The 26,549-nt window shown below is 35.8% G+C and overlaps 1 protein-coding gene across 4 annotated transcripts; it reads right to left on the bottom strand.

Moving 5' to 3' along the window:
- Nucleotides 1-461: 461 nt before the first annotated feature.
- Nucleotides 462-26,549, bottom strand: NUP37 (nucleoporin 37). Of its 4 annotated transcripts, none has more exons than XM_069807464.1 (10): nucleotides 26,458-26,549; nucleotides 24,934-25,153; nucleotides 22,576-22,700; nucleotides 21,704-21,776; nucleotides 14,804-14,898; nucleotides 4,647-4,737; nucleotides 2,691-2,872; nucleotides 2,113-2,163; nucleotides 1,655-1,748; nucleotides 462-818 (listed from the first exon to the last, which is right to left on the bottom strand). In XM_069807464.1, exons 2-10 carry the CDS (start codon nucleotides 25,087-25,089, stop codon nucleotides 705-707), a joined length of 981 nt encoding a protein of 326 aa, XP_069663565.1. In that variant the 5' UTR covers nucleotides 25,090-25,153; nucleotides 26,458-26,549; the 3' UTR covers nucleotides 462-704. The 4 variants fall into 4 exon arrangements, with proteins under 4 accessions (XP_069663565.1, XP_069663566.1, XP_069663564.1 ...); XM_069807465.1 differs by having other exon boundaries at nucleotides 26,480-26,535; XM_069807463.1 differs by having other exon boundaries at nucleotides 26,428-26,529.

Genomic DNA, 26,549 nt, shown 5'->3' with positions numbered 1-26,549 from the left:
ACTTCATGTCTGGGTCTTGTATGGGAGGAACAAGAAAAAATATGCTCCTAGAAAGCAGAATGTCTTTGATTCTCCTGTAAAAGGCCAGAAGTAAAAGGCTGTAAACAGAAAAAACCCATATGCTGTTTCACATACTTGGAAGTAAATCCCTCTGTCATCTTAAGAGAAATAATACTTAAAATTATCATACTGATGATAGCTTCTTCACTGTTAGTGGTAACTAGTTTATTCATCAAATACATTCACAGACACCATTTTATGACAGCACATTATTGCATTTCTGTCTTATAAGATAGTGATGGTCGGGAAAGTTAATACAGAGACAGGTGTTCTTTCTGTAGGTACTCTGGACAATTTCAAAGTATTTGAGCCGTGTTAATTGAGCAAGATTGCCAGACTGAGATTGCTGGATACAAAATCTCTTAAAAAAATGCTTTAAAAAATTCATTTCACACCAAATACCATGTTAAAAAAGTGTACATTTTATTTTAAGGGAAGTAACCAAGTATCAGATGTATGATAACCGATTTTACAAAAGCTCTTGTATTTGCAAGCTAAAAATCAAACACAAATGTTTCATATTTCACTTGTTCCTTTCTTATGTTCTCCAAGTGAATAAATACCAGTACAAAGAGTAAATTCCTTTGTTTTACTAGAAAAGAGACATTATGCTGTAAAGTTCAAACTGAAGACAAATGCTTATTTTACATTTCAGTTACCCAGAAGAAAATTTTATGATCTCCTCCGACTGCACATAATGGAAGAGTTCTATGCCATGTTAAACCGGATCCTACAGCTGCAGTGCCAGTAAGAATGGGCTTTAAAAAAAAAAAAAAAAAAAAAAAGAGAGAGAAGTATCAATACAAATTACCATGTAAATGATTTCTATACCACATATATCAAGTTGCATAGACAAATAAACACCATAGATTTAGCACTCCTTACAAATACAGTTAAAATACAACAGAAATCCAACTGAAAAATCTGATTATCTGCTACTTAGTTCCAGTAGCTACTTACTACCTTTAAGTAAGATACAGCAAAATATTCCATGATAACAAATGTTTCAACTATTTTCATTATTATTAACATTATTATTATTTTAAAGGCATACTTTCAAACTTAGAAACCTTTTTAAATGACATTAGTTCCTGTTATTTAAGCATACTCACAACTAATATGTTTGGAGGTAATATTTTTACTGTAAGCATTACAAATGTATACAAACTCCAGCAAAACCAAAATATTTCCTATGCTTTGCATTCATTGTTTCTGGATATATTTTCATTAATGATTTAAAATATAATTAGTTCAAACCTGTAAAATACACAACCAGCTAGTTTTAGCATCTTTAGAATTAGAAATACTGAAAATTTATTAAATAACAGGTTAAATGTGTTTTTCTTCCCCTTAGCACCGATAAGGCAAAGCAAAATAAAACATATAGATTAAGCAGCTTTTAAAAGAGCAGGTTAAGTGTGGTGTGGTTTTTTCTCCCTTAGCATGGATGACACAAAACAAAACAAAATAGGTAGACTAAGCAGCATTTCTGGATGGTTTGGGCTAGTTTTTAATTGTAGCTTTTAACTATTTATGACCCTGATTTGAAGAGAACAGATGCAACTCCAGTCAAAAGCTGAACTCAGAAATTTACCTGGGGATGTCCTAAATGATGAACAAGCAGTTGAGTAGTTGTCTTTCCTGGATATCCAGTGGTTGCAAACAGATTTTCATTCACTCGGGACCACCTATGAATAAAATGAATGTACTTTTCAAATATCCCTATCAGACTATCAGAAGTGCACAGGAAGTGGAGTTCTCTTCCTTGTGGTTAACTGTGTGAAGCTGTCCGATATTCCACTAACATCAGAGAAATAAATTCAGAGAAATGGCTTGTAAATGATTCACCACCCGCAGCCCCATATGCATGTTGTTGTAAAAAAGAAAAAAATCATGGGAATGTAGGTCATTCACAAATTTCACAAAGTTTATAGACCAGGTCCCCCTAAAAATTATTTAAGCGAGACGCAGCCAGGTCCCTAAGCTCATAACTGCCTGCATATACATAGATTTATATAGACAAAACCCACAGAACAGAGACAACACTTATACCTGAATAATCTGGCTCGATCGACATGGACGGGTCTCTTATCCTGTGGATAACTAAAACAGACATTCAGGGTAAAAACTGTTCTGCAAACAACTACAGCTCATACTATAAGTACCAAAAGCATGTATCATTTAAACAGTGAAGGGGACACATTGTCTACTCTCTGTGAAGAAGCTGAGGGAAAACCAGAGCATTCCTGCAGCTTACATCTCAGTTTGGAGTAGGAAAACTGAAGTAGTTATCCAGTTTATTATGGTTCAATAATTATCTATTTATGACTTAGAAGAAATTTTAACAAACACATAAAACTTACAGTGAAAAGTAAACAGTAGTCAGATGCTGTCTCAAATGGACAAAAAGACAGACAATGTTATTTTTAACAGATAAATAAAGATGAAACAAAGAATACCAGGGAATGATCTGTATTGATTTCATAATTCCTGATGAATGTTCATTTATTTACTGATTAGGTGATATAATATATAAAGCATTTAAGTGCTGTATTAGCAACATAGCCACATCTCTTCATGCACTGCTTAAGAAGAGAATAAAGAAACCTATCTCCTCTGTATAAAAATACCTGGAGCAAGTGATATCCCAGATTAGCCAATCACTTCCAGCAACTGCTCCAATTTTAAGAGTATTCTTTAAACACCAGTCTGCTGACATCAGCGGTGTTTGTTCACACTCTAGGGAAAGAATGGCCTGCTGTGTAATTAGATCATAGAATCGTATTGTTCCATTCTTCTCCGCTACCATCAGCTGTTAAGAGAAATCAACAGAAAGTTGTAAACTTCACATGTAATGAATCTTAGTATCTTTTCTACTCTATAGCAAACCTAGCATACTTTCAAGCAAATATTAATATTAAAATAGGTACAATTTTTCACTTTGTACCAGAAAACATTCTCCTGAACACCAATCAATAAAAAGCACTTTTATGCTACTGTCACATTGTTATACATAATATATCTTTAGGTACCTACATATATAATTTTGGTGCTTAGAAGCACCAGTTCTTAACCACCAATGCACTGTGCATTTAGAATTGTATAGCAAAAAGTTATCCTTTTAAAATTAAAAAGTTCCTGTTCTGAGTACAAAGAACTGACTGACAGACATGGTGCTGTACAAGGAAACAACAGTATTAATCAGTGTAACTGTAGAATCTGGATTCACGCTTACTGATTTTATATAATATCTCTTACTTCATCCTGTAACAGTCTGCAACAGATTTTATCTCGACTTTTTCCATGAAAGCAATATATTCAAGCAGTTGTTTATTAAGTATTGTAGTAAGAGCTTCCTGATTAAATGATGAAAGGTATTTTCTCCATGAGGAGACGATGGTTTCCAGATAGTCATGGAAGTCAAGGAATGCAAAGAAGCATTAAAACCAATACTCCAGTAACATCCAAGTTTATTTGGAAAAACCGAGATGTCACCAAAACATGCTCTTCTGCAAACTACAGGACATGGTGCAGTAAGCCTTTTGATTTGCAATAAGCTTTTCAGCAACCATCAAGTCTGTCAAGTTTTACTAGCTTTTTGAGGGGGGGGCTCGTTAAAAAAACAAACAAACAAACAAAAACCTCCTGTGCTTACTCTTTGATAAGGGTCAAAGAAAAGACAAGCTAATATGTAAGAATGCAATATTTTGGGGCAAATCTAGTAATTTTGTTGTGCTAACAAAGTAGCCCAGTAGCAAACAGTAGCAAACATTCAATTGTGATACCACCTGAATCAACAGTTTTCCTAGTTTTCTTAGTAAGGACTGGATATTGATATTGGTGGAAAGTGTGATGAGAATAGAAATCCTTCTTCCCTATTGCTGTGTAAATATTTTGATACCTCATTTGACTGCTTTTCTGTTTTAAGTGTGTGTTTTTGTGGTAATCTGAACAACTATTTGTAGCTGCTTAAGGCAGTTATTGATTGGCACAACAGGAATAATAAATACAAGATTGCAAGGACTAGACCATTAATGAAGCTGAATGTTTTGGTATATATCAGCTGATTAATCCTTCCTAGTACAATAAACAGATAAGTATAAAAACACAGTTTATTGATTTGTTTTGATTTTTCAGCACATATTTCATATATTCAAGCAAGAACAACAACAAAAAAAATCCCTTACTAACTTCAAACAGATACTTTTCAAAACTTGGCATGCTTTATAAGAGTCTATGTTATTGGTGAACTGTGTTACCATGACTGAGAAAAACTTGAACTTTTCACTGGTAACTGTAAGTTAATATGTAATCAGCAGAACAGTTACCAACAACAATTGATGTATGTAATCAAGAAGGAGTATTTCTGATGGGAGGAGTGAGGGACTGAGGGTAAAATGATTAGAATGAGAAGGAGAATTCATTTACAGTGACTTCACATTAGCAGATCCAACCAATATCCAGTTACAAAGTACACTAGCTCCCCAAACTTCATTCTTACTACAGCATCAAAGATTCATAGTTTAGATAAATCCACCCTCCTGTTATTTTAAAGGTGGTGAGGGTGAAGAGCTGGAAAACACAACCTTAAAAGCCTCCTCAGGATGCCAGCAAACACTCATTCCAGGAGAACGTAAAACAAAATGGGCCTTCTCATTTCCTTCCAAATCCCAGACCCTAAAGCAAAAAAAACCAAAAAAGCACAAAGTATTAAACTATCTATTGCCATTTGACAGCAAATAAATTAACTTTCAGTGCCTCAATACATTCACAAAGGAAGTGACTAAATGAAAAAATGTTTGTGCTTTATCACTTCAAAAGTCAGTAAAAGTCAGTGCTGAAGGTAATATATTTAACGTTCACGAAGTAGGCAGAGCCTCTGTTTAAAAGGACAATATCAAAATAATTTGACAAGTTTAGTTGTCTAGACATGAAATCTAGAGGATACATTCCCACTTCATTCCTAAGTCAACACTACAGCCTTTGTACTATACCATAAATAACAGTGAGACAATACAAAGCAGGAAGGTCAGTGTTGGTGTAGCTGATACAAGCAACCTATAATGAAGTACCAAGCAACTTAAATCATGAACATTACCATGTAAAGGATAAGACCATGCACTGAAGTATTTTGCTTGTCTAATCTATGAATTTCCATTTTTTCCTGGTAAGACAAGATTGGGTAATGGAAATATAAGCAACTAAAAATGAAGCTAAGACAAACAAAAGGATCTACGCTAGGTAGCACTAGCCCACAAAGGGTCTTGGCAAGCTTTCGACAAATAAATCACATATGCCAGTTTAATCTTTTCCTTTAGAAGCACCTACAGTACATATTAGCAGTTAAAAAAAACCCTAAAAAATCAACAATATTTGGTCAATATGGATTGACAGGGAAGCATATGCTGAAACACCAAAACTAGGTTAGGTGATGAGTGAGTTTTCTTTGGATGCATTTGATATGAGTGTTAATGAACCATGAAGCTACTTCATTTAGAAAATGCAACTAAACCAAAACTGAGACTATTTTACTTCACAGCCACTGCTCAGCTGCCTCTTTTTCTACAAAATCAGTAGCTCAGTTGCAGGACAAAGACATCATAGTTGTGAACATCAGTCTGAACCAGAAGGCTGCATGCTATTCATATGCATTTGCACACTGAAACATACACATATATCCTTCTTCCTTGGCATGCAAAACCTTAGAAACAGCCAATTTTTTAAGTAGTGTTCTGCTCAGTCTTTTGAGTTAGATGAGTGGCTATGTACTATTATTGTTTATTCTAGAGGATTTTTGCTGACTTCCTCCAGACTTTTTCAGTTTATATCTCACCAGGGTGCTTAGAGCCTTATATTTAAGAGATTTCAAAAAACTCTTAAATAATACATCATAAGTCTAGACAAAATATATGGGAATAAAGTAAATATATTTAATGAACAATGTTGTTTTCTTATGCCAAACCACAACAGATCAAATATTTGTTCTCCCTGTAGAAAACACAGGGTCTCTAATCTTGAAGAATCAGTGTTCTTATTAAAAAAAGTCAAAACAAAAACCTGACAACTGTTTAAAAAAATGAAATATCTACTTGATTAGGTAATTTAGAAACATACAATACTTTCTTCTACTGCCAAAAATTTTGCCTTGTAGATTTGTCCAAGTCAAATCAACACTTTCCATGTGTATTTACTGTGCAGGGAGAAAATTATGATATAACAGAAGATGGTGAATCATTTTGGCCAAAGGAGCATGCCATCATGTTTCCTTCCCTGAAATGAGTGAGGTTATTAGGTGTTGAGACAGAAATTTATTCTTTCTACCTCCCTATGTTTGTTTTTTATAAAATGCCAAACTTGTATCTCTTACTTTGTAAGAATGGTAAGATTGTTAATAACAAACAGTATAAGAAGGGGAAAAAAAGTATAAATGCCCCTCTTATATTTCCTTCTTTCTTGATTGATAACAAAGATGGTATCAAACAAAAACCAAACAAAAAACCAAACCAGGCAATACATATCAAAATAGATCCTTGTCTGAATGCATCAAGTCCATGCTGGTATGGAAGTTTACAATTACATATGTGTTCAATTAACTCTTTTCAATATTTCTTTGTGACTAACCCAAGTAAAAAATGTGCAAAGACCAAAATTTAGCCAAACTGATTTTCAGTTACTCAATTGCTCAGTAATCATAACCAAATCAGCTACAGATGCTAAAAAACCCCTCTAGTTTTGTCCACATTCCTATCATGTAAATCAATCCCATTCAAAACCCTTGAAACTTGACTAATATTACCATGATTTTATACCAAAGCAAACTAGTGTCTAATTTTCTTCAAACATCCTTATTTTTTGTAACCCTGCAATGTGTCACCCTCTTACCTCTCCTCCTCCTCCCACCAACCATTGTTGTATAGACTTGTTATTGGGCTTGTGGTATTTTTATTGATATTTAAAAAAGCTTCCACTATAAATTTGAAGGAGAAAAGTTTGAATAACCACAGCTGAAACAAGGGCCAAAGTCTGAATAATGGAAAGCCTCAAAAATAATATGTAATCTGCTCCGTAAATTCATTATTTTTTAAGTAACTAAGGACTGAGAAACTACATACTGCAGTGCTCACAAAATTTAAACTAACACAAAATACAGATAGTTTGCAAATGCCGTTAAAGAAGATTGAGATACTAGTTGTCGTGGTTTAAACCCAGCCAGCAGCTAAGCACCACGCAGCCGCTCACTCACTCCGCCCCCTCACCCCGTGGGATGGTGGAGAAAATCAGGAAAAGAAGCAAAACTCGTGGGTTGAGATAAGAACGGTTTAATAGAACAGAAAAGAAGAAACTAATGATGATAATGATAACACTAATAAAATAACAACAGTAATAATAAAAGAATTGGAATGTACAAATGATGCACAGTGCAATTGTTCACCACCCGCCGACGGACACCCCATTAGTCCCTAAGCGGCGATCCCCTGCCCCCACTCCTCCCAGTTCCTATACTAGATGTGACCTCACATGGTATGGAATACCCTGTTGGCCAGTTTGGGTCAGCTGCCCTGGCTGTGTCCTGTGCCAACTTCTTGTGCCCCTCCAGCTTGCTCACTGGCTGGGCATGAGAAGCTGAAAAATCCTTGACTTTAGACTAAACACTACTTAGCAACAACTGAAAACATCAGTGTGTTATCAACATTCTTCTTATACTGAATCCAAAACACAGCACTATACCAGCTACTAGGGAGACAATTAACTCTATCCCAGCCAAAACCAGGACATTAGTACACTTCTCGTCACCCACATCCTATGATTAAACAAACAAATGACAACTGCAGTTATCTCAAAGCGCGAAGATATTCAAACTACATTGGAACAACTATATTGTATGTTGTATGCATGAATACGGATAATGACATGCTGCATATATGCAGTAATTTTATCACACAATGGACTTTTATTAAAGTTGGCAAAGTATTCATTAGAACATCTGAAAACCTGTCTTGTGGCAATGGAGATTATCCTTATTTTATATTCTAACTTTCTGAATTCTGAATAATTCTAACTAGAGAGCAACCCCAAATCTAACTGAATAAAAATCATCATTTGCAATAGCAAAAGACCAAAACCATATCGCAACCTTCAAGCATTTCTCAAATCCCCAGAAGATGGAAGTAAAAAAGGGAATTCTTTCAACATAAGGTTTCCAACAATTTTAGTGACTGGAGTGGGGGCTAGAACAAACCTTGACATCTGATACCATTCCCAACCACAAAGCATGATCAACTATACTTGAAACATTACTCACAGATTGCTGTCTGACCTACTCTTAAAAATGCCCAACATGGTTTGTTTTTTTTAAATAATATCTAACTTAAATACTTAAATACCCCTTGCTGATGTTTCTTTATATCTCCATTGGACATATTCCATGTGCAAGGAAAATCCTATCACCCCTGAAAAGCCTAGAGGACTGCGGAGAAGGAGAGATTCCTGTTACAGAGATCACACAATGAAGTTAAAGAGCGAAATTGTTCCTCATTAAGCACGAGCAAGGAGAGGAAAATCTCAGAAAAGGAAAATGGAAGTGCAGAGATTAGTTAACACCATGGAGAATACCATCAACACTGGCCTTGTCTCAGGTCTTCTGCCAACTCCATATGGAGGTGGTTATCAAAGACCTGAATAGGACACTAGGCAGGACATGAAAGAACAGAAGGCTGAAGTGGAACTGTAGAAATCCCTTCTAGCCGTTCAGAAGAAGAAAAAGGTTTAATATTCAAGATAATTTTTAGTCACTTATTTTATTTTACTGACAAAATAAAGAATTTAAGTTTTTATAAATCAGGTAATGCACTGCCCAACCAACCGTTCACCGCTGCAGAATCTGTAGCAGAATTCCCTATTCAGCACACTGTGCGAAACAAGCCACAAGAGTGGTTGCATGGGGAGAAAGGGAAGATTCATCTCTGCTGTCTAGCACTAGTCCACCAGGCACAGCCATCTTAAACTATCTCCTGACTCAGCATACAGGTTCCTAAATTTGTGCCTGTAGAACCTTTCCTTCACTTATTTTTGATCCATGAAATAAAAGCCTTTTCACAGAGTAAATGTATAAATACTCTTTCAGAAAGTTGATACATGTTCACCATTTTCTTTTGGTGGTCAAAGCAAATGTCAATGTTATTAAAGAATTAGTAATTAGAATCTTTCAGATTTGGGCATTAAAATCCATGTTACCTCTAGCCTCTTGTAATACCTACTTGGATATGCAAGCATTGATCTATTTTCACTGGTAACTGTGATTCTGATTATCCCCTGCAATGTTGGTAGAAGTGGGAGAGGCAGGGGAGCTGCACATGTACTATCTCAAGGGTCTCAACTGACTTCTTTGCTATGTGAATTTCAGAACATGCACACTCAGAAATGAGTCCAAGAAATAAACACTATTACTGCTGAAATATCCTTAAAGTTATCTAGAGTAAAGCCAGAGACTAAGCAGTATTTTTGCAAAAATGTGAAGCTTCTGTTGTATCCTTTCAACCAAAGAAAAATTAGCTGTTAAGAGTTATCAGCTTATTGTTTCAATGTTGATGTAAAACTAAATGTTTCTGTGGTATGACTGTTACTGAGAAACTCAACTACAATTCTGCCAATGACTTTATAAACTACAAGGTAACTGCTAAACAAATCCAATGCAATGATTTCTATTTAAAACAATTTATAGGCTAGAGTACATTCTAGGACTGTAGCTACCATTTCATCCACATACTTTGAAGACTTTCAAACTAAAGGCTTATTCATACACAGTTAAGACCAGACTGAAATAACTTTCCAAACATTTGATTTGAAAAGTGTGTTTGGTTTTTGTTTTTGGTTTTTTTTTTTAAGCTGACTGGATACTGTAACAGGAGACCAGTTAATACTTGCATATTGATTGTGAAGTACAACAGAAGTTGTTGGTTAATACTTGCATCATGACTGTAAAGTATAACAGAAATTGTGTAAGACTACATTTGGGGGACATACAGGGATGCATACAAAAAGTGTGCAGTCAAAAGACTAGATTCTTAAAAATAATCCAAGACTCTCCTTTATTTTCATCAATGATAATGCATAATTAGCTTGATAATTGTAATTGGCATACCTCAGAAAGGATAAATATTTTGGTGTGATATTTCTTATATTAAGGGACACTGGGGAATTCTATCACACAAACAGATGAAGATAGAACAACATGAAGTAAGATATCTTTTTTTTTAAATTTTGGCAAAAATCCATAACTGAGTGCTCTAGGAATGGGAAGATATAAATAAAATATAATTTTGGAGGCAGGAATAAGTGAGGAAGGCAACTTTTCAATATAGCTAAAGACTGAAATATTTATTGAATTAACAAGGTAAGACTCAAGTGCAACAAGCACTGGCAACACATTAAAGAACACAAGACAAAAAAACCCAAACAAGTTACCATTGGCTTTCCTTCATATTGCCTAGAGAAAGACCTACACAAAATAACTAAGACATAAGAGTACCATGTAAACAAATACACTATAGATTAAAACCCCCTGAAAACAGATGAAACACTACGATAAATTTTGAGACTCTAGTTAATTTAGTTTCCAGTGATATCAAACCTTTCCCCACAATCTCTGTCCAGGGAGCAAAACTAATCTTCTGATGGACTGGCTTTTGTGGTATGTGCAAACAGAGAAGGCTGAACTTGACAGTGACTGATAAATAAATTCACAAAGTCCTTCTCTATGAAGAAACATGAGCCACAGCGTAAGTAACTGAACAGAACTCAGAAAGGAATCAAAGATCAAGTACTTTCACAGATAAAGTGGAAGATAAGTCAACTGTACGTTCTTTTCTATTACGCACACATAAAGAGAGGAAGATGATGTAGTTTAAGGAATAATTAAAAAAAAAGAGAAAGGGAGGGAGAGAGAGGGATGGATGAGTCCTTTTCAGCTTTTTAAAATACAATCCAATCCAGCACTTCGTGACCATAAGAAAGTGCCATGCTGCCATTATTAAGGGCCTGACACTGTCAGTAATCTTTCAGTTCAATATCAGTATGGAGTATGAGGTGGTTATCAATCAGATTGAATTAACCTTTTAACAGTCAGAATTTAATTTTTAGCATGCATATGAGACTAGTGGGTTTTACCAGGACGGTATTTTGCATGAAATAATCCAAGAAACATCAGATAATGTCAAAAAGGGAGGGGTGTCTGTTAAGCTCGTGCTGTTTTCCAAACATTTCCTATGTTCTTCTTGCAAAGGCTTCATTAAGTATCAGAACAAAATGATTTGTACATCTGAATCCCTACAGCCTCCTGTATTGTGTTTCCAAATCATAATGAAAAAGCCAGCAGTTTTTTTCTTTTTTTTTAAGAGGGGTGCACAGGGAGTTGCACATCCAGTTCTCATTAGCAAAGCAGGACTTGCATGTTCCTATACTTAATGCAAATGATCAAAGTGTATAATGCTTTATAATTTTAAGGAATTAAATGAAATATTCCTTAAAGCTATCATATAAGTTTTTATTCATTAAGCATGCTCTTATGATACCAAGAAATGGACAAGCAAATTACTTTAATTACAAATAAATATTACATAGAATTTTGAAACTGAGATATGAAAGGTAGATCATGAAGAAAAAACAATTAGATATGAAGGAAAACAATTAGATTAAATCCAGGAGGTAATTTACTTTTCTTTTCTGTCATGACCAAGTTTGGCTTTCAGCAGAAATGTATAAATATACTAAATTTGATATTTTAATGTATACAAAAGATATTTACTTGTATTTTTTTCACTTCAATTATACTCAATATGTTATAAATAAAACTGAGTCAAGTTTTTGTTTAGTATAACAGTAGTTATTTTAGCTATTTCCTCTGCCAGTCTTTTACCATCTTCTTTAGAATTTTGCAATCAAGCTTTAGAAATGATTTTATTTTCTTTCTCCATTTTTTAAGAAAGAGTAAAGCAATTATGAAATGCCTAAAAAAGTGAAATACAGCAAAATTTGAAAATTACAATATCCTGCCAAAGGTATAAATTAGCTATGTGCTTATCAACTGCTTCATCCATCTTGGAACACAGCCATCCTTGGGACAAAATGAAGGAAGTAACATATGATATTTAGGACCCAGAATTTGAATTTTTCAATCACCTTTGCAGATGTAATTTTTACCTACAGGAATTTTGATCTTTAATATAAATGCAGTTGTAACTGCAATGTGGTGGGTTTTAAGTGTCTTCCAAAGGTGTCTTCTTTCAGAAAAGCAATTCTTTTTAAGGTTTTATTAGTTTTGAGATTCTCAGTGCAGAGAAATGTGGGATTATGAATGCGTACAGCATATTTACATACCAACACCTCTTCACTTGTCTATGAATGCACATAACACTTTTCTTCACAACTATGTAACATAGATGGCTACTGCAGTTATTTTTATGCAAGAGTATTTTTAATTCAGTTCTACTTCACAGCTGGGAAAAAGTCTTGTGTTGTGAGACCAACAAAGCCAACAAAGACTACGTGCAAGAAACAACAAGAATTCCTGAATGATATAGCAGCAATTCAATGGTAAGAACATTGAATATCACCAGTATCTGAGTTACACTGTCTGTCTTCCAACCAAAATGACTGAACCCAGCTCTGAGATGTCACTGTTGCAGCAGCTTGTAGCAAGATTTTTTAGTGCATGAAAACTGAAAATTTGAGTTCCATGGATATCTCTGCTAAACTTACTGCTGAGTGAAAACCAGGTAAGATCTAAACATGTTTGTGTATATTCTGTACATACTGAGGCATTTATTAAGACTTAAAAGTGGAACTCTAACAGAACAATACCCAAGCATTCAAAACTTCATGTTCTTGTACTAATTGTTCTAGAACTTTATTCCAAAGGTATTAACAGATGATGTATCCTGAGAACAATTTCAGGATAGAAACTCAGTACAGACAGAAGAATTATTCCTCTTCTTACATTACTGCTGAAGCAAATTACACAGTAAGTAAGGAATGATTTTGGTAAGTCCCAAGGAATGCATTTTCCATTAGTTTTGAAAGTGTAACCTTTAAATTCAATAAAAAAAGTCTTCATGCTCCACATGCATGAATGGAAAAAATAAGAACTGAAGTAGCCAAAAAAAATCCTACTTATTTCCCATGGCTTTTAGCCAAAGGCGTTATGGTTTACTGCATAAAATATCTTTCAGAGTTACTAAGTTGAAAACTTGATAGTATACATTAATTATATCATTTTTATTTCCTTTTAATTTATTATCAATTAGACTACTGGTTTTAAAACAGTTCCCTTTCATCCTAGGAACACTGAGCATTTCACAAAATAAATTTCATAAAAAAAAGGCCACACATTCAAACAGCTCTTTACTGAATAAGCCCAATATTAGTTTAGATTTACTGAAGAAATTAAGAATAGGAAATAAATCAGAACAAGCTACGAATAAGTCATATACTTCTACTCTTCATTCCTAACGATTTTGTTGGGAATATGGACAGGGCGTCTATGGAAAATCTGTCTACTGGACTAAGTAGTATTTCTGAGTTCCCTAGGGGTGTTAAAATCACAGGCCTTTTAGATTTTCTATTTATGCAGGGCAGAGTAGCTCTACTAAAGCTACTAAACTGTGATTAATATCAGTTGATGATCTACCCTTTAAAAAATCTCATACATAGAGTAATCATTCTAAGAGCTATTCCCTTCTCTCTTAAGCCATCTTCTACCTGCTAAGTGAAAAATGACCTTTTTTTCCCCCCTGAGTACTATTTGGTTATTTATATAGGAATTGGTATGGTGGTATCTTCAAAGAGCAAATACATGATTCGTGTAATCACAGAAAAAAAGCTAAACCAGTTCCTTAATCGAGAGAAGTTTTGAATTATCACAGCTATTACAAAGAAAAGTCAAAGATAATGCTTTCTCAAGTCTCTTGCTGCTACCATTGCAGTAGCCTTGCAAAGCCTGCATGGCTGCCCTCCTGATCTCTCCAACTGCGAGCTGCATTGGAGAGATAAGAATAGTAGCTTTACAGATTCATGTGCACTACTAGAAGAGGAGGATGGGGGACCTATTCACAAGGAAAAACTCCCGTACTACAAAACCTTAACCAGTGTTTTTCAAAGTATTTAACCACCATGCTTCCTTTATACTTCCAGTTACAAATAACTAAATACATGGGTTTGAAGCAGCTATAATCATGGTATTATGAGCTGCCAGTAGCACTGTATTAGTATGGTACTGTCCTTAGGCTATGTAATCCCACCTCCTAGTAAGGCTAATAAATTTGGGTAGACAGACAAGTTCACATACATATACTGGTTTTAAACTTGACTGATGATGACAGAATAGGTAAGAGAGGGGCTGTATAGTTCAGTGCTGAGCTATGCATGTCCTCTCTCCTATTCTCATTCCTTTTATTCCTGTCCCAGCAGGGGAAATGATAGTGTACATAACTCCAAGACAGTTTTTTCACATTGTATCTTGTTAGTTCAAAACGTTGCTTTGAAAAAAAACAACCCCCAAGTCACAACAAAAAGCCAGTCCACAACTTGGTTAACAAGACTAGTCCACTTGTTCTCTTGTTAGTGGGCTATGAAGGCTCACCAAAAAAAAAATAATAAAAACGCTTATTTATTTAAGCAAGCATATAAAGCATACACGCCCAGAAAAAGCCAAACACTATCTCAATAATGTTTTGAAGAAAATGCATACCTGCAGGTGTGATCATCACTTACACTTGCAACTTCTTGACCTTCTTTGGGAGCAAACACCAGATCATTAATGTAATCTGAGTGGCCATCAAATGTCTGTCAACCAGAAAAAAGAAATACTTTTACCTTATCGCCGACTGTTCCATCAGTTCACAATGTATTTAACAGACCCACTAAAAGAAAGATGTATCAGTGTTAAGATAAAGCCATCATTTTACATGGAAGGTAAAAAAAGTATTTATCAGTAACTGGAGTTCTTTAAAATATTTAATTCATGTGTAGATTCATACTGTAGGTGAAAAGACTCCCCACTATGCCTTGTAGTTGCTACAGAGGTCAGCTTGATGCTCTTGCTTGACAGAGATCAGTGAATCACACCAGAACTTTTTAATCTCCTTTCAACCACTGAATTTTGAAGGTAAAAGATAATAAATCTCAGAAAGAAAGAGAAGAATGAGCAGGAAGTGGATGTATGCATGATCTACATATCTTAAAGAACTCCGATTACTGGTAAGTAACTCTTATCTCTGAAGAGTAGTTTTTACTAGGGGTTTCTGCAAGCAGCAAGAGTGTTTTCCTGAAGGAGCAATAAAACACCACTTGTCCAGTATATGCCCTCTTCCTAGCAGTCAGCACACAAATTGCCTGAGGATATGTCCACTAAAGATGGCAGACCAAAAGGCTACCTTTCGAAAAAACAGTGAAAAAACTCTCAGTGAAAGATGAAACAAGACAATGCACACTGAAGACTTTAAGAAAACAAAAAATGAGGAATAACAGTACAAGCAAAACCAAGCAAGCTGTACAACACCTTAGCAATTAAGCACAATTTCTATTATGCATTTGAGAAGAACAGACACAGTGCTTTGTGCTCTCTACTTTATATGCTGTTGTGCTGAAGAGGAAAGAAAATGGGGTATAGTGCACACTCTTCTTTTACTGTGAAATAATAGATCATCCATTCTCAAATAATAGGATATGAGCACTCATGGTGTGAATGTACATGTGAACTGTCACTCAAAAGCAAACATTTACAGTTGTATCAGAAAGCATGAAGTCATGTCAAAGGGAACCTTGTTACTGTGTAATTGTTCTCGCCTGAAGCTTCTTAATCATGACATTTTTATTTCAAAGGACTGAGAATAATTTATCTGTAACAAAAACCAACTTAGCAGCATAGCTTTTCTGAATAAAAGCAAAATCCCAGTTTTAGTAAAAATTAAAAGTTAGGTAATTTTTACATATTTTGAAGGCTTTTCAGCTATCTTGGCCATAATATCAAGACACCTTTTTTTTTTCTCAATTCTATGAAGTGTTTTGTACTTATTGACAGACATCAGTAATCTTTTGAGGTTTACAGTATCCTCAAAAACCTAGGTTAAAGAACTTATGCATATTTAGCATTAAGCAAGCATGCAAAACTCATCTCATTTAGGGTCCAGTCAAAGCGCAAAGTACATTCAAATTCATTCACATGGGGACTAGGTATGAATAAATCACCTCTGGTTTTATTAGAAAATCTGTAGCTAGTTAAGATACCAGTTTGCTCCATCTGAGGATTTACACGTATTTTCTCTCATTAAGTACACCTAGGGTCTTTTTGACAGAAATCTCACTTAAAATTTTAAGTCAGGCAAATGTTCATGTGTAGATGTTGTATCTGTTACTGTTCCATCCTCTTCAGTCCCACTGATAAAGTCTCAAGGCATAGCTGCTCTTGTTTTGCCCAGCAAGGTATCATAAAAAGGAGACAAAAATATCTTCTGGATAATAGCATGACATGGAGAGATTGCAGAAGAAAGCAAGGTCGAATGAAAACAACCAGTTCCACAGTTTTCTGAAAGGAAAACACACTATCTGTTCTCTAAAGGTAGCTATTCTGAGGAACAAATGCAGAACTGATTAAAAAAAAAAAAATCTCTCAAGCATGCACAATAACTAAATCACCCTCTCTAAAAATTTTATGAATGCCTCATCAATTCAATACAGAAACATTTTCGGCAGCCAACTTAATTTTTTGCAATAGCTCATAATTTTATTAAAACCTAGTGGCTTATACTAGAACTAATACATCCTAAGATGATGCTAAACTATTTAGACAGAAATACCAAGTTTTTTGAAAATTTTCAGCATTCTGAATTCAAATATCCTGCCTCATTTTACTTCCACAGTTCTGATGAAATATGCTTTTTATTAAACAAAATTTGAAGCAGGAGAAAGAAGCCACAATCCACTTCCAAATGAAAACCTCAAAAGAAGAAAAAGATTTCATGAAGATCCATCAGTCATATTTTACCTTTTGTTTGTTGTTCTGGGCTTGATCCAACCCATAAATTTTGGATTAGTCGTGTTGACAAAGTAATGGAAAACTCAGTATGCTTCAAGTTCCTTGTTGATAATTACACCAAGACACTTTTTCCACTGGGAAAACAGAGTAAGATTACTCCGTCTATCCCTCCAGAAGCAACACATACTAATTGTTTACTATAAAAGACAAAATGTTCAGGGATTACATTTTAACTGTAATCACATACTTCCTTCAGCTTTATTTGCACATTTTGTACCTCTCCTGAAAATCCCATGTGTAAAGTGTGCACCGTACAATGGATCAAAGTCTTCCACGTGTTCATTGTAAGTTCAACCTCAGGTTTATGAAGTAGCTTTTCTGAGGTATCAATTGACTCTTAGTAAAAAACCACCATATCAAACTTTATTGAAAGCCAGCTCAGCATAGCTCACTGAGTATTTGTGAACATCTGAGATTTTGCAAATACTTTAAATCAGAGTTAGATGTTACTTTTTTCTTGACAAGAAGTATATAGTACAATGATCGTCCAGGTAGAAGAAATTAAGATGACTACCTGGGGAAAATATTTTCCAAACTTTTTGTCAAAAAACCCCCAGAAGATAGTCTCAAAGACAACATTTTTATCAATATAAACATACTAGTCCACATTCTTCCTTTTCACTAATGAGTTCCTCACTATTAGGTAAAAATAGCTATTTTTAGCTGTTTTCTGACTATTTTTAACAGTAGACCAAGCTGACCCAGTAACAATATGGATTTTTACTTTTTCCTCAGTCTCAGTACATCCTTAATGAAGTTCTTAGACTGTTAATTCCAGTGGTGGAGCTGGCATAAACAAAGCTAATAGCTTTAATGTTAAATTCAAGCCAATGATCTTTAGTCTCCTTATGTCAAAAAATTAAGAAGCATCCATGATATCTTCAGCTGACAAAAATCAAATCCTGTGATCCTTCTGTCTACATTAGACAGTAGAGGAGCCTATTTATACCAACTGGAGTTGAGTAATTAAGATATTGTAATTGCTTGTTTCCTTCTGGGGCAAAACAACTTCCATACTTCTAGTACTTACAGCTGTGGCTGTTCAGCCTAAATACCATGTTCTAATGTCCAACGCCTGTTGTATTAATACTCTGTAGTCTCTATACTCACTAGAAAAGAAGTCCTAATGGTAGAAGAATCAGTTCTCCACCAAACCTTTTTGTATGAAAAATAACTGCTATCTTAATGGAAATGTAAATGTGGCATTTCAAATTTATTTCTAGGCATCCAGTCAAAGCTACTGTGTAATAAATCCCCCTAAATTAGAAGTGCATGTTTTGAAGTGTCATGTGTGTTGGTCAGATACCAGAAAAAAATCTTGTCAGAACTGGGAAAACAATAACCCATCACAGAAATTCTATTCTGAAAAAACAGCACTCAGCAGACTGTGCTACTGAGTTACCCCATTTGCTTCTCTGGTTGATAATATAGATCATGCATTGATAATAAGCTAGGAAAAATCATCTCATTGAGTATATTAAAAATTATTGTTGTTTTAAAAGTGTGTTGTTTGTAATCTCATTCTAATTCAGTAATAAACAGCTTACTAGAATTCTCCGTTAGAATAAACTTGCTTATTTGAACTTGTATGTTAAAAGTTTAAGCTCATGAATTATCAAAGGTGTGTTTGTGTGAAATTATAACACTGATTATTTGTCTAGAAGCAATTAGTTCCTAATGAGCAAAATGGCAAATCCCATTGGTAATTCCTAGTGTTAAGTCTGGGCTGTATCCCACATCAAAGTGGAGAGTCTGAAAGATGGTGTAGACATGAAGTCTACTCTGAAAGGTATAAAAGAATACATTTTGCTAAGGACCAGATGATGTAGGGACAGGAAGAGGTATGAAAGTTATGAACTATTACAGCTGTCACATTCAATTTTTGGCAAAACCACATAAAATTGTTGATCATTAATTAACCCCCAATAAAAATAATTAACATGTTTCATATTTATTAAACATGTGGAAATAAACACTCATCCATGGCTTGAACCAGTGTCCACTGAAGTCAAGAGACTTCTCATTGATTTTAGCAGACAGTCCATCGGGTCCCTTGTTAATCCAAAATAAATAAATAAATAAAAATTTAGATGCTGAATTTAGCTGAATAGAGCCTGTAGCACCACATTCATCCATATGTTTGATTATTTCCACTTATTAACCATCCATCATCTACACTGTTATTGATGATTTCATCCATTCTCTTTCTTCTGTGTGCTTAAGTTCTATAAATTTCTCAAATTGCAATAGACATACATAATTAAGTAACTTTACATTCTGCTAAAAAGTTAAAAGATTTAATTCACAACTTAACATTAAAGCCTGTTGTCTGCAGTATCATAAAACTGGCAGATATTATATAAATAGATAACTTTAATAAGGAATGACAGACATCAACTCACAAGCAAACGGCTTTAAGAACTTTTAGAAATATTTTGTCAGAAGTGCCATCCAAGTTGATTGTAACTATGTCAGTTATCCTACTGCCTGGGTGACAAAGCCATGTAAGATGACCAAATATGAAAGAAGGAAATTAAGGGTAGGTGCACGTATGAAGTATCATAAAAAGTACTTTTTTTAAAGAAAAGACATTCTGGTTTTTAGTAACATCCATCTTTTCTTCTTATGCCACACCTTTATTCATTCCATTATCAGTATGGCCACATAAGTGAAATCTTTAATTCACTTAGTTTCTATACAATAAATATAATTGTCTTACTAATACAAATTACCAAACCACAAATGAAATTCCATTATTTTCTCCTTTATACTCAATACATAACTCTCACCAAAAGAGGCATTACCATATTCCAAAGCACTAAAAAAGAAGCAACTCTCTCCCCTGAGTTTTATAGTATTACTTAGCCTTGCTTATCCTTGGCTGAGACCTCAACAAAACAAATTCAAACTGGTTAGCACAAACATCTAATTAATATTAGTACTTGGACTGGGACACTGTTTCAAAGGCAGAATTTTGAAGAATATGTATACATCCAAGTGACATAGGAGCTGACATGTCTTGCAAAGAAAAGAAATCACCAGAAAACCAATTTTCAGCTTATAAAGCGAAGACAGCATTTAGACCTGTCTTCTTTTATATCACTGGTTTAGGAACACTACCACCTACACTGAAAGAAAAGCAAGTGAAATTGTATTCAAAGTAGACATTTCCTTTGTCTCCATCTTAGAAATAAACAAGTGACAGCCTATGAGCATGTTTAGTGTATCTGTCTGCAGTTATATACTAAATTCAGTATTCCTTCTATTAAATTTTCTACTGTTTGAAAGAGTTGTATTGCAACTTCCAGTTCCCCATGAAAGAGAAATTACTAAATTTGCTCTTCTTGTAGAGGAGTCCAGTAACCTATACCACATAAAATTTTACAGGTCTGTATATAAAGGAACCTTATCCAACATGGTACTTGAAATTTACCTGTAGAACATTCTGTTTGTGTGTACATTTTAGATGATCCATAAGCCTCTACTTGCTTTTCTTCAATTTGGTTAAATTGTTACATAAATACTTCTAAATCAAAAGATCACATAGCTGATAATTACAGTTATTCCCACTTTAAAGACTGAAAAGTATATACACTTGTCCTGGTTTCGGCTGGAATAAAGTTAATTTTCTTCTAAATGTGTATCCCAATGTTTGAAGGTCCCACCACCCATTGCTCTCAGTGTAGTCCTTACCAATCCATTGTATCGCTACATTTTCCTGGAGGCTGGTGCATGACAGGGGATGTGATATACCCACTCAATGCCATGCTCTTTGGACCACGTGTCTATGAAGCTGTTTCAGAAATTAGTCCCATTATCTGACTCAATTCTTTCTGGGGTGCCATGTCACCATAAGACTTGCATTTCAAGGCCCAGGATAGTGTTCTGTGCAGTGGCACGGGATACATTTCCAGCCATCCAGTGGTTGCTTCCGCCATTCTAAGCACACGGCACTTGCCTTGGTGGGTTTGTGGGAGTGTGATATAGTCAATCTGCCAGGCCTCCCCATATTTATATTTCAGCCATCGTCCTCCATACCACAGAGGTTTTAACTGCTTGGCTTGCTTGACTGCAGCGCATGTTTCACGTTCATCGATAACCTGGATATATAAAATGGGGGGATTTGGCTGGGGGGCATCGCGGCTCAGGGATTGGCTGGACATCAGTCAGCAGGTAGTAAGCAATTGTATTGTGCATCACTTGTTTTGCATATTCTATTAGTAGTAGTAGTACTATTTTTCCCTCCTTTTCTGTCCTATTAAACTGCCTTTATCTCAACACACAAGTTCTACTCCCCCTCGCCCTGATTCTCTCCCCCATCCCACTGTGGGGTGGGGAGTGAGCAAGCGGCTGTGTGGTGCTTAGTTGTCAGCCAGGGTTAAACCACGACAACAATACAATGATTTTCCCTAGAGATGATGGATATAGGATCTGTCACAGTTCAGTGCTCTATCTCACACAGGACATTAAGCAAAATGGGCCAGAAGGGCAATTAAACATTGGACTTCACTAAAGACTAAATAATTTTCTAAAAATCAGCTTAGCTGCCCTTACCTTAAATTCATTCTTGTCCTGCAGGTCTGAAGTGAATAGCCTTAACTTCCTATCAGAAGCTGCAGTACAAAACCTAAACTCGACAGACAAAGAAAAGCCCTTCAGTCAATTAACACTGCAATAGCTGACTTTTTATCAGTTTCTCTTCAGTTTAAACCTGCAAAGTGACATGCAAAGGAACATTCAGATTTTGAAAAAACCCCAAGCTTCCATCTTAACTTTTCTGCTTTGGCAACAAGCAGAGTTATAATTGGAACCTATTGATAAAATAGTGCTTATCAGGTGCCACGAATACTTTTTCATGGAAAGAAACACAAAATATTTTAAAAAGCTAAATCTGAAACAACTATCAATTACCTGAAATATCTCTCATAACAGCCACTCAGACTTCCCTTGGAAGAAGTTAAGTGGCAGAGCACAAAAAAGAACCCTCATTATCACTGTTTTAAAATACTGAAACATAAATTCATAAACCAATTTCTAACATATTTTAAACACGAGACTGTACAAAAATGCAGCAGTAAGCACCATCATAATTTTGAAGAGGCTTACAAGCTATTGAGAACATTTTAATTCTTAAGTACATATTTAAGAGTTAACTATCTTTCTAGATTTACACCTTAACGGGTCTCACAAACAACATCTCACCTACTCCTAAACACAGCCCATACTATGCAGACCATTACAAATAGCTTTATAAAGCAGGCCATTACAATAGCCTCATACTTCGTAAAGTTCTTAAAAGAATTCCTTCTTCACAGATGTACAAAAGAAAGAACTAACTACATTTTAGGTCCATTAAAATAATGAATAAGGAAAAGAAAAATATTTACTGCTAGTTCACTGGGGGGAGGAGCATTTATTATAAATACCTTATCTGGGGAGGTAAAGCATCAAGTCTAGTTTCTGGACTCCATGCTATGGCATCAACTCGGATTCCATGATGAAACGTTCTTAGTGTCTTATATTGCATGCCTTCCACTTCCGCATCCTCCTCCTATAGAAACAATGTAGTTAGCTAATCCAGAACAATGTCTTGATGGCTTCTAGCAAGTCAGATTGATATGAAATTGAAAGGCTTTCAAAATTACATGTATCTGGGATCTTTTTAGATTGTAACACCCTCAAAGTAAAAACCTGGAACATAGAGAAAGTATTAACTTGAAATATGTAAGTACTTAAAAATACATGACATGATTCTAGTCTCAAGCCTGAGGCCAATGCAGAGCACAAAAATCAGAACTGAGCTACAAAGATGCTGAGCCCATTCTTTGTACAAGTAATATCTTCACAGATACAACTAAAGCCACTTATAGCAGCATGGTAACAAGAAACAATGGGAACAAAAGCAAGCACGTCATTTAAGCTATCTTCTCTCCAAGTTGTTTTTACACTATGGAGAAATGCTAACACTTCCAGAACAACATTCTTCAAACATCAGGAGCTAGAAAGGTACCCGCTGTCACCTAACACGACCAAAATTATAACTTGTCTATTCTTCCCACTGGTGAGCACACTGGATGGCAGGAAAGGTGAAACAAGAGTTGGGGTTGTGGACTCAGTCAATCAGCTGACCTCTAAAAAACTTTTAAAAGTTTTCAAAACATCTAATGGAGCACCTGAAAGGATATTTCTACAAAATTTTCTGTCACAATTCTGCTTTAAGGTAAAGAACCTCTCTGTGTGCCCTCTGCATAATGTCGAAGCTAGGAAGAACCTAGCTGAGGAAGCATGAAATTATCCAGAGTTTTTCAATGGTTCTTGAAGCAAGGAGCAAGAACAGCATTTTCTTCCCCTACTCTGAAATACTCAATGACTCCACATGTGGAAGAGAAGGGAAGATATGAAAATTATAGAAAAACTACCTTGTACCAGTGGTTGTCAAAATTTTAATTTTTTCTTTTCAAGTCCTATACCAGAAACAAGATAGAGGGCAATACTGATGACAGTAGGTTTTTGTGGTTAGCACTAGGTGCTTTTCAGAAAATTTCCAACAGTAAGACTTTGGGGAATAATAATAATAATAATACCAATTATGCTGTTATTTGTATTAGATAAAGTACAAAAATAATACTGTATAATAGAGAAGTGAGTTGAAGAAAAAAAGCTTAAATATAGATTCCAAAGATAACAGTTGTCTCCTATTGATTTTCAAGCATCTAGGCAAAGAAACCCCTAATTAAAAAAACTTATACAGTATAAAAATATACAGTACACAGTATTTTACATTTTTAAAACTTTCATAATATGATGACTCTAAATAATTTCAAGGTAAGAAAACATATTTTACAGTTTCTCACAGCCTGTGAGAGAGATCCAATAAAAACAACTGGGAAAGCAAAAAAAAAAAAAAAAAGTTTAGGTAATTATTTCTACAGTCCTTCCTTAAAAGAAATACCTAAAAAATTAACACAGACACTTTAGTTGTAAAGTTGAAAGTAGTTGTAATCTTTGCTGTTTCACAGGCTAGCTGAAAGCTTTAGAAGGTAATCTAAATAGCAAATGTACATAGAACAAAATATAACTATGCAAAAAAGGGAGCCAATTACCCTGTGATGATAAAGAACGTACAGCAAATATTAAGTCATATACTTCCAAAGTTGCGTGCTTAAGTTCTCAGAAAGCAGTCACCAACATTAGCAAGAGATACTAAAATGGGATTACTCTTCCAGTAGAGCACTCCCATTTTCTTTGCAGTCTATTCAGGGACTGCAGTGATAGGATGAGAGCTAACGGTTTTAAACTGAAATAGGGTAGGTTTAGATTAAATATTAGGAAAAAATTCTTTACTGTGAGGGTGGTGAGACACTGGAACAGGTTGCCCAGAGAAGTTGTAGATGCTCCATCCCTGGATGCGTTCAAAGCCAGGTTGGATGGGGCTTTGAGCAGCCTGGTCTAGTGGAAGGCGTCCCTGCCCATGGCAGGGGAACTGGAACTTGATGATCTTTAAGGTCCCTTCCAACCCAAACCATTCTACAATTCTATTCAAACGGAACTTTATACCAGCAGAATGGTAAGTTATACCATTGTGGATGTTATGTATATACTTATATTTTTTCTTGAAGAACAAATATCCCAGACTTGCTAATGTAATAAACAAGTAAAACCCTCCCCTGTTTAAATGGGGAGGGAAGGAAACAGGAAAGCGACGAGGGTCTTTGTGCAGTAAAGGTGTGGGCAAAGTAAATTTCAGGAAGCAACTAATAAAATCAACAACAACACAAACTAACCTGAAATCTGCACGTCCCAACAACTACGTAATTATTGCCACCATATGCAATGAGGGAACATGCATCTCCACTATCAAACGGATTGAATTTTACCACGTGCACATAATCTTCACAATCCACAGTGTAAGCTGTGTTTCTAGTAGAATCTTGCTTCATTTTCAGTGGACTAAGTCAAGGTATCATGGAAGTGACGTCTTCTTCAGGAAGAAAATCTACATTCCTACACAGAAAGTTTTAAAAAGCACGCATTACTCATTTGTGTTAAGAAAAAATGTAAAAGGTATTTGTGGCACAACAAATCAAAATTTCCTGTAATGTCGTATTTAAGAACACAAAAGCTGCCCTTAGGCTCATTATTTTTAGGTGTTGTAGTTTCATCAATCAAAAGATTAACTAACCTAACTAACATACATTCAAAACCATCTCTATAGACTTCAGCAATAACCGCAGGTTTTGTGCTACTGCTGGCAACCCAATACCAAGACAAGAAATTACGTGACCGTACACACCAGAAGAGTCACATACAGAATTTTAAAACTTTCAACCAAATGACAAGAAATGACACATTACTACCTTCAAATTCTCTTTGCTTGTGTACCTTTTTAAAGACTCTGTGTGTCTAACTAAAAGCAGAGTTAATCATGGCTGCAAAGCTGTAAATGAAAATAGTATCATGCATAATATTGAAACATGGTTTCATGACTTAAGCCACTCCAACTGCGGACTGAGCACCTATACCTCTGTGTACCAAAGAACTTGTACTTTACTGCATTCAACCAATTTTCAAGCATATCAGGTTCCTGTGCTAGAACACAAGAGGCCAAGATACACAACTGATTTCTGAATCACTCCTTTTAGTCCCAGCACAGATTTGACACTAGTTTAAGCCTTTGGGGAAATCAGATCTTTAATTACACACCACGTGGAAAACCAGCTTTAAATCTCAGACCTTTGACAGATTTTGCTGCGTTAACGACCTGCAGGTCTCAGCATCCAAGACTGAATACTTTGCTTGGGAGCCACCCGGGTCTGACACAGGCATCACCAAAATGCAGAGAGACTCTCCGTAGTTGCAATGTTTATTTATTAAGAAAAACCACCACATCAACGTAAATACTTTAACCATATAGGTTGTACAGCTATGCTCCTAAGGCCAAGTGCAAATCTTAACCCTATCCGTGGTTTTCTTCCTTTAAGGCTTCCCACGAACACAAGCCGCCAGACTTGTGTGAAAATACCAAGAATGGTATTAGTTGCAACCCTTTAGGAAACACAATTCAGGCAACCGAGCCGAGTGGGTGCCCGTTACCTGCCCCCCACTCCCTTTAACTTCCTACTCCCTCCTTTTCCCTTCAGGGCCCAGCCGCCACTCCCGAGCCAGGCTGCCAGCGACTCCGCCGGTCCCACAGCCCTACCGGCCCTCTGGCAAGGGCGAGGGCCCGGGGCTCGTCCGCACAGCAGGCGGGGTCTGACGGGGCTCTGAGCTCCCCTCACCTCAGGGCGGGACGCCCGCCTCACACGCACCTCCGCGCCCCAAATCACCCACCGGCACCGCCAGCGCCTCTCCCGCCAACAGCCAGCCGCCCCTCCCACCCCAGGAACAGCAACCCCGGCCT

Source organism: Haliaeetus albicilla, chromosome 19, assembly GCF_947461875.1.
Source record: "Haliaeetus albicilla chromosome 19, bHalAlb1.1, whole genome shotgun sequence".
Taxonomy (NCBI): Eukaryota; Metazoa; Chordata; class Aves; order Accipitriformes; family Accipitridae; genus Haliaeetus; species Haliaeetus albicilla.
Note: the sequence above shows the minus strand (reverse complement) of the source record. Positions and strands in the feature narration are given on the sequence as shown.

Bases quoted from the DNA above. Each gene is read 5' to 3' on its own strand.
- NUP37 (XM_069807464.1), bottom strand. From the start codon at position 25,089: ATGAAGCAAGATTCTACTAGAAACACAGCTTACACTGTGGATTGTGAA. The intron at 22,701-24,933 runs GTTAGTTTGTGT...TTGTTTCTATAG, and splicing joins TTGGGACGTGCAGATTTCAG to GAGGAGGATGCGGAAGTGGA. The intron at 14,899-21,703 runs GTAAGGGCAGCT...TCTGGTTGACAG, and splicing joins AGGACAAGAATGAATTTAAG to ACATTTGATGGCCACTCAGA.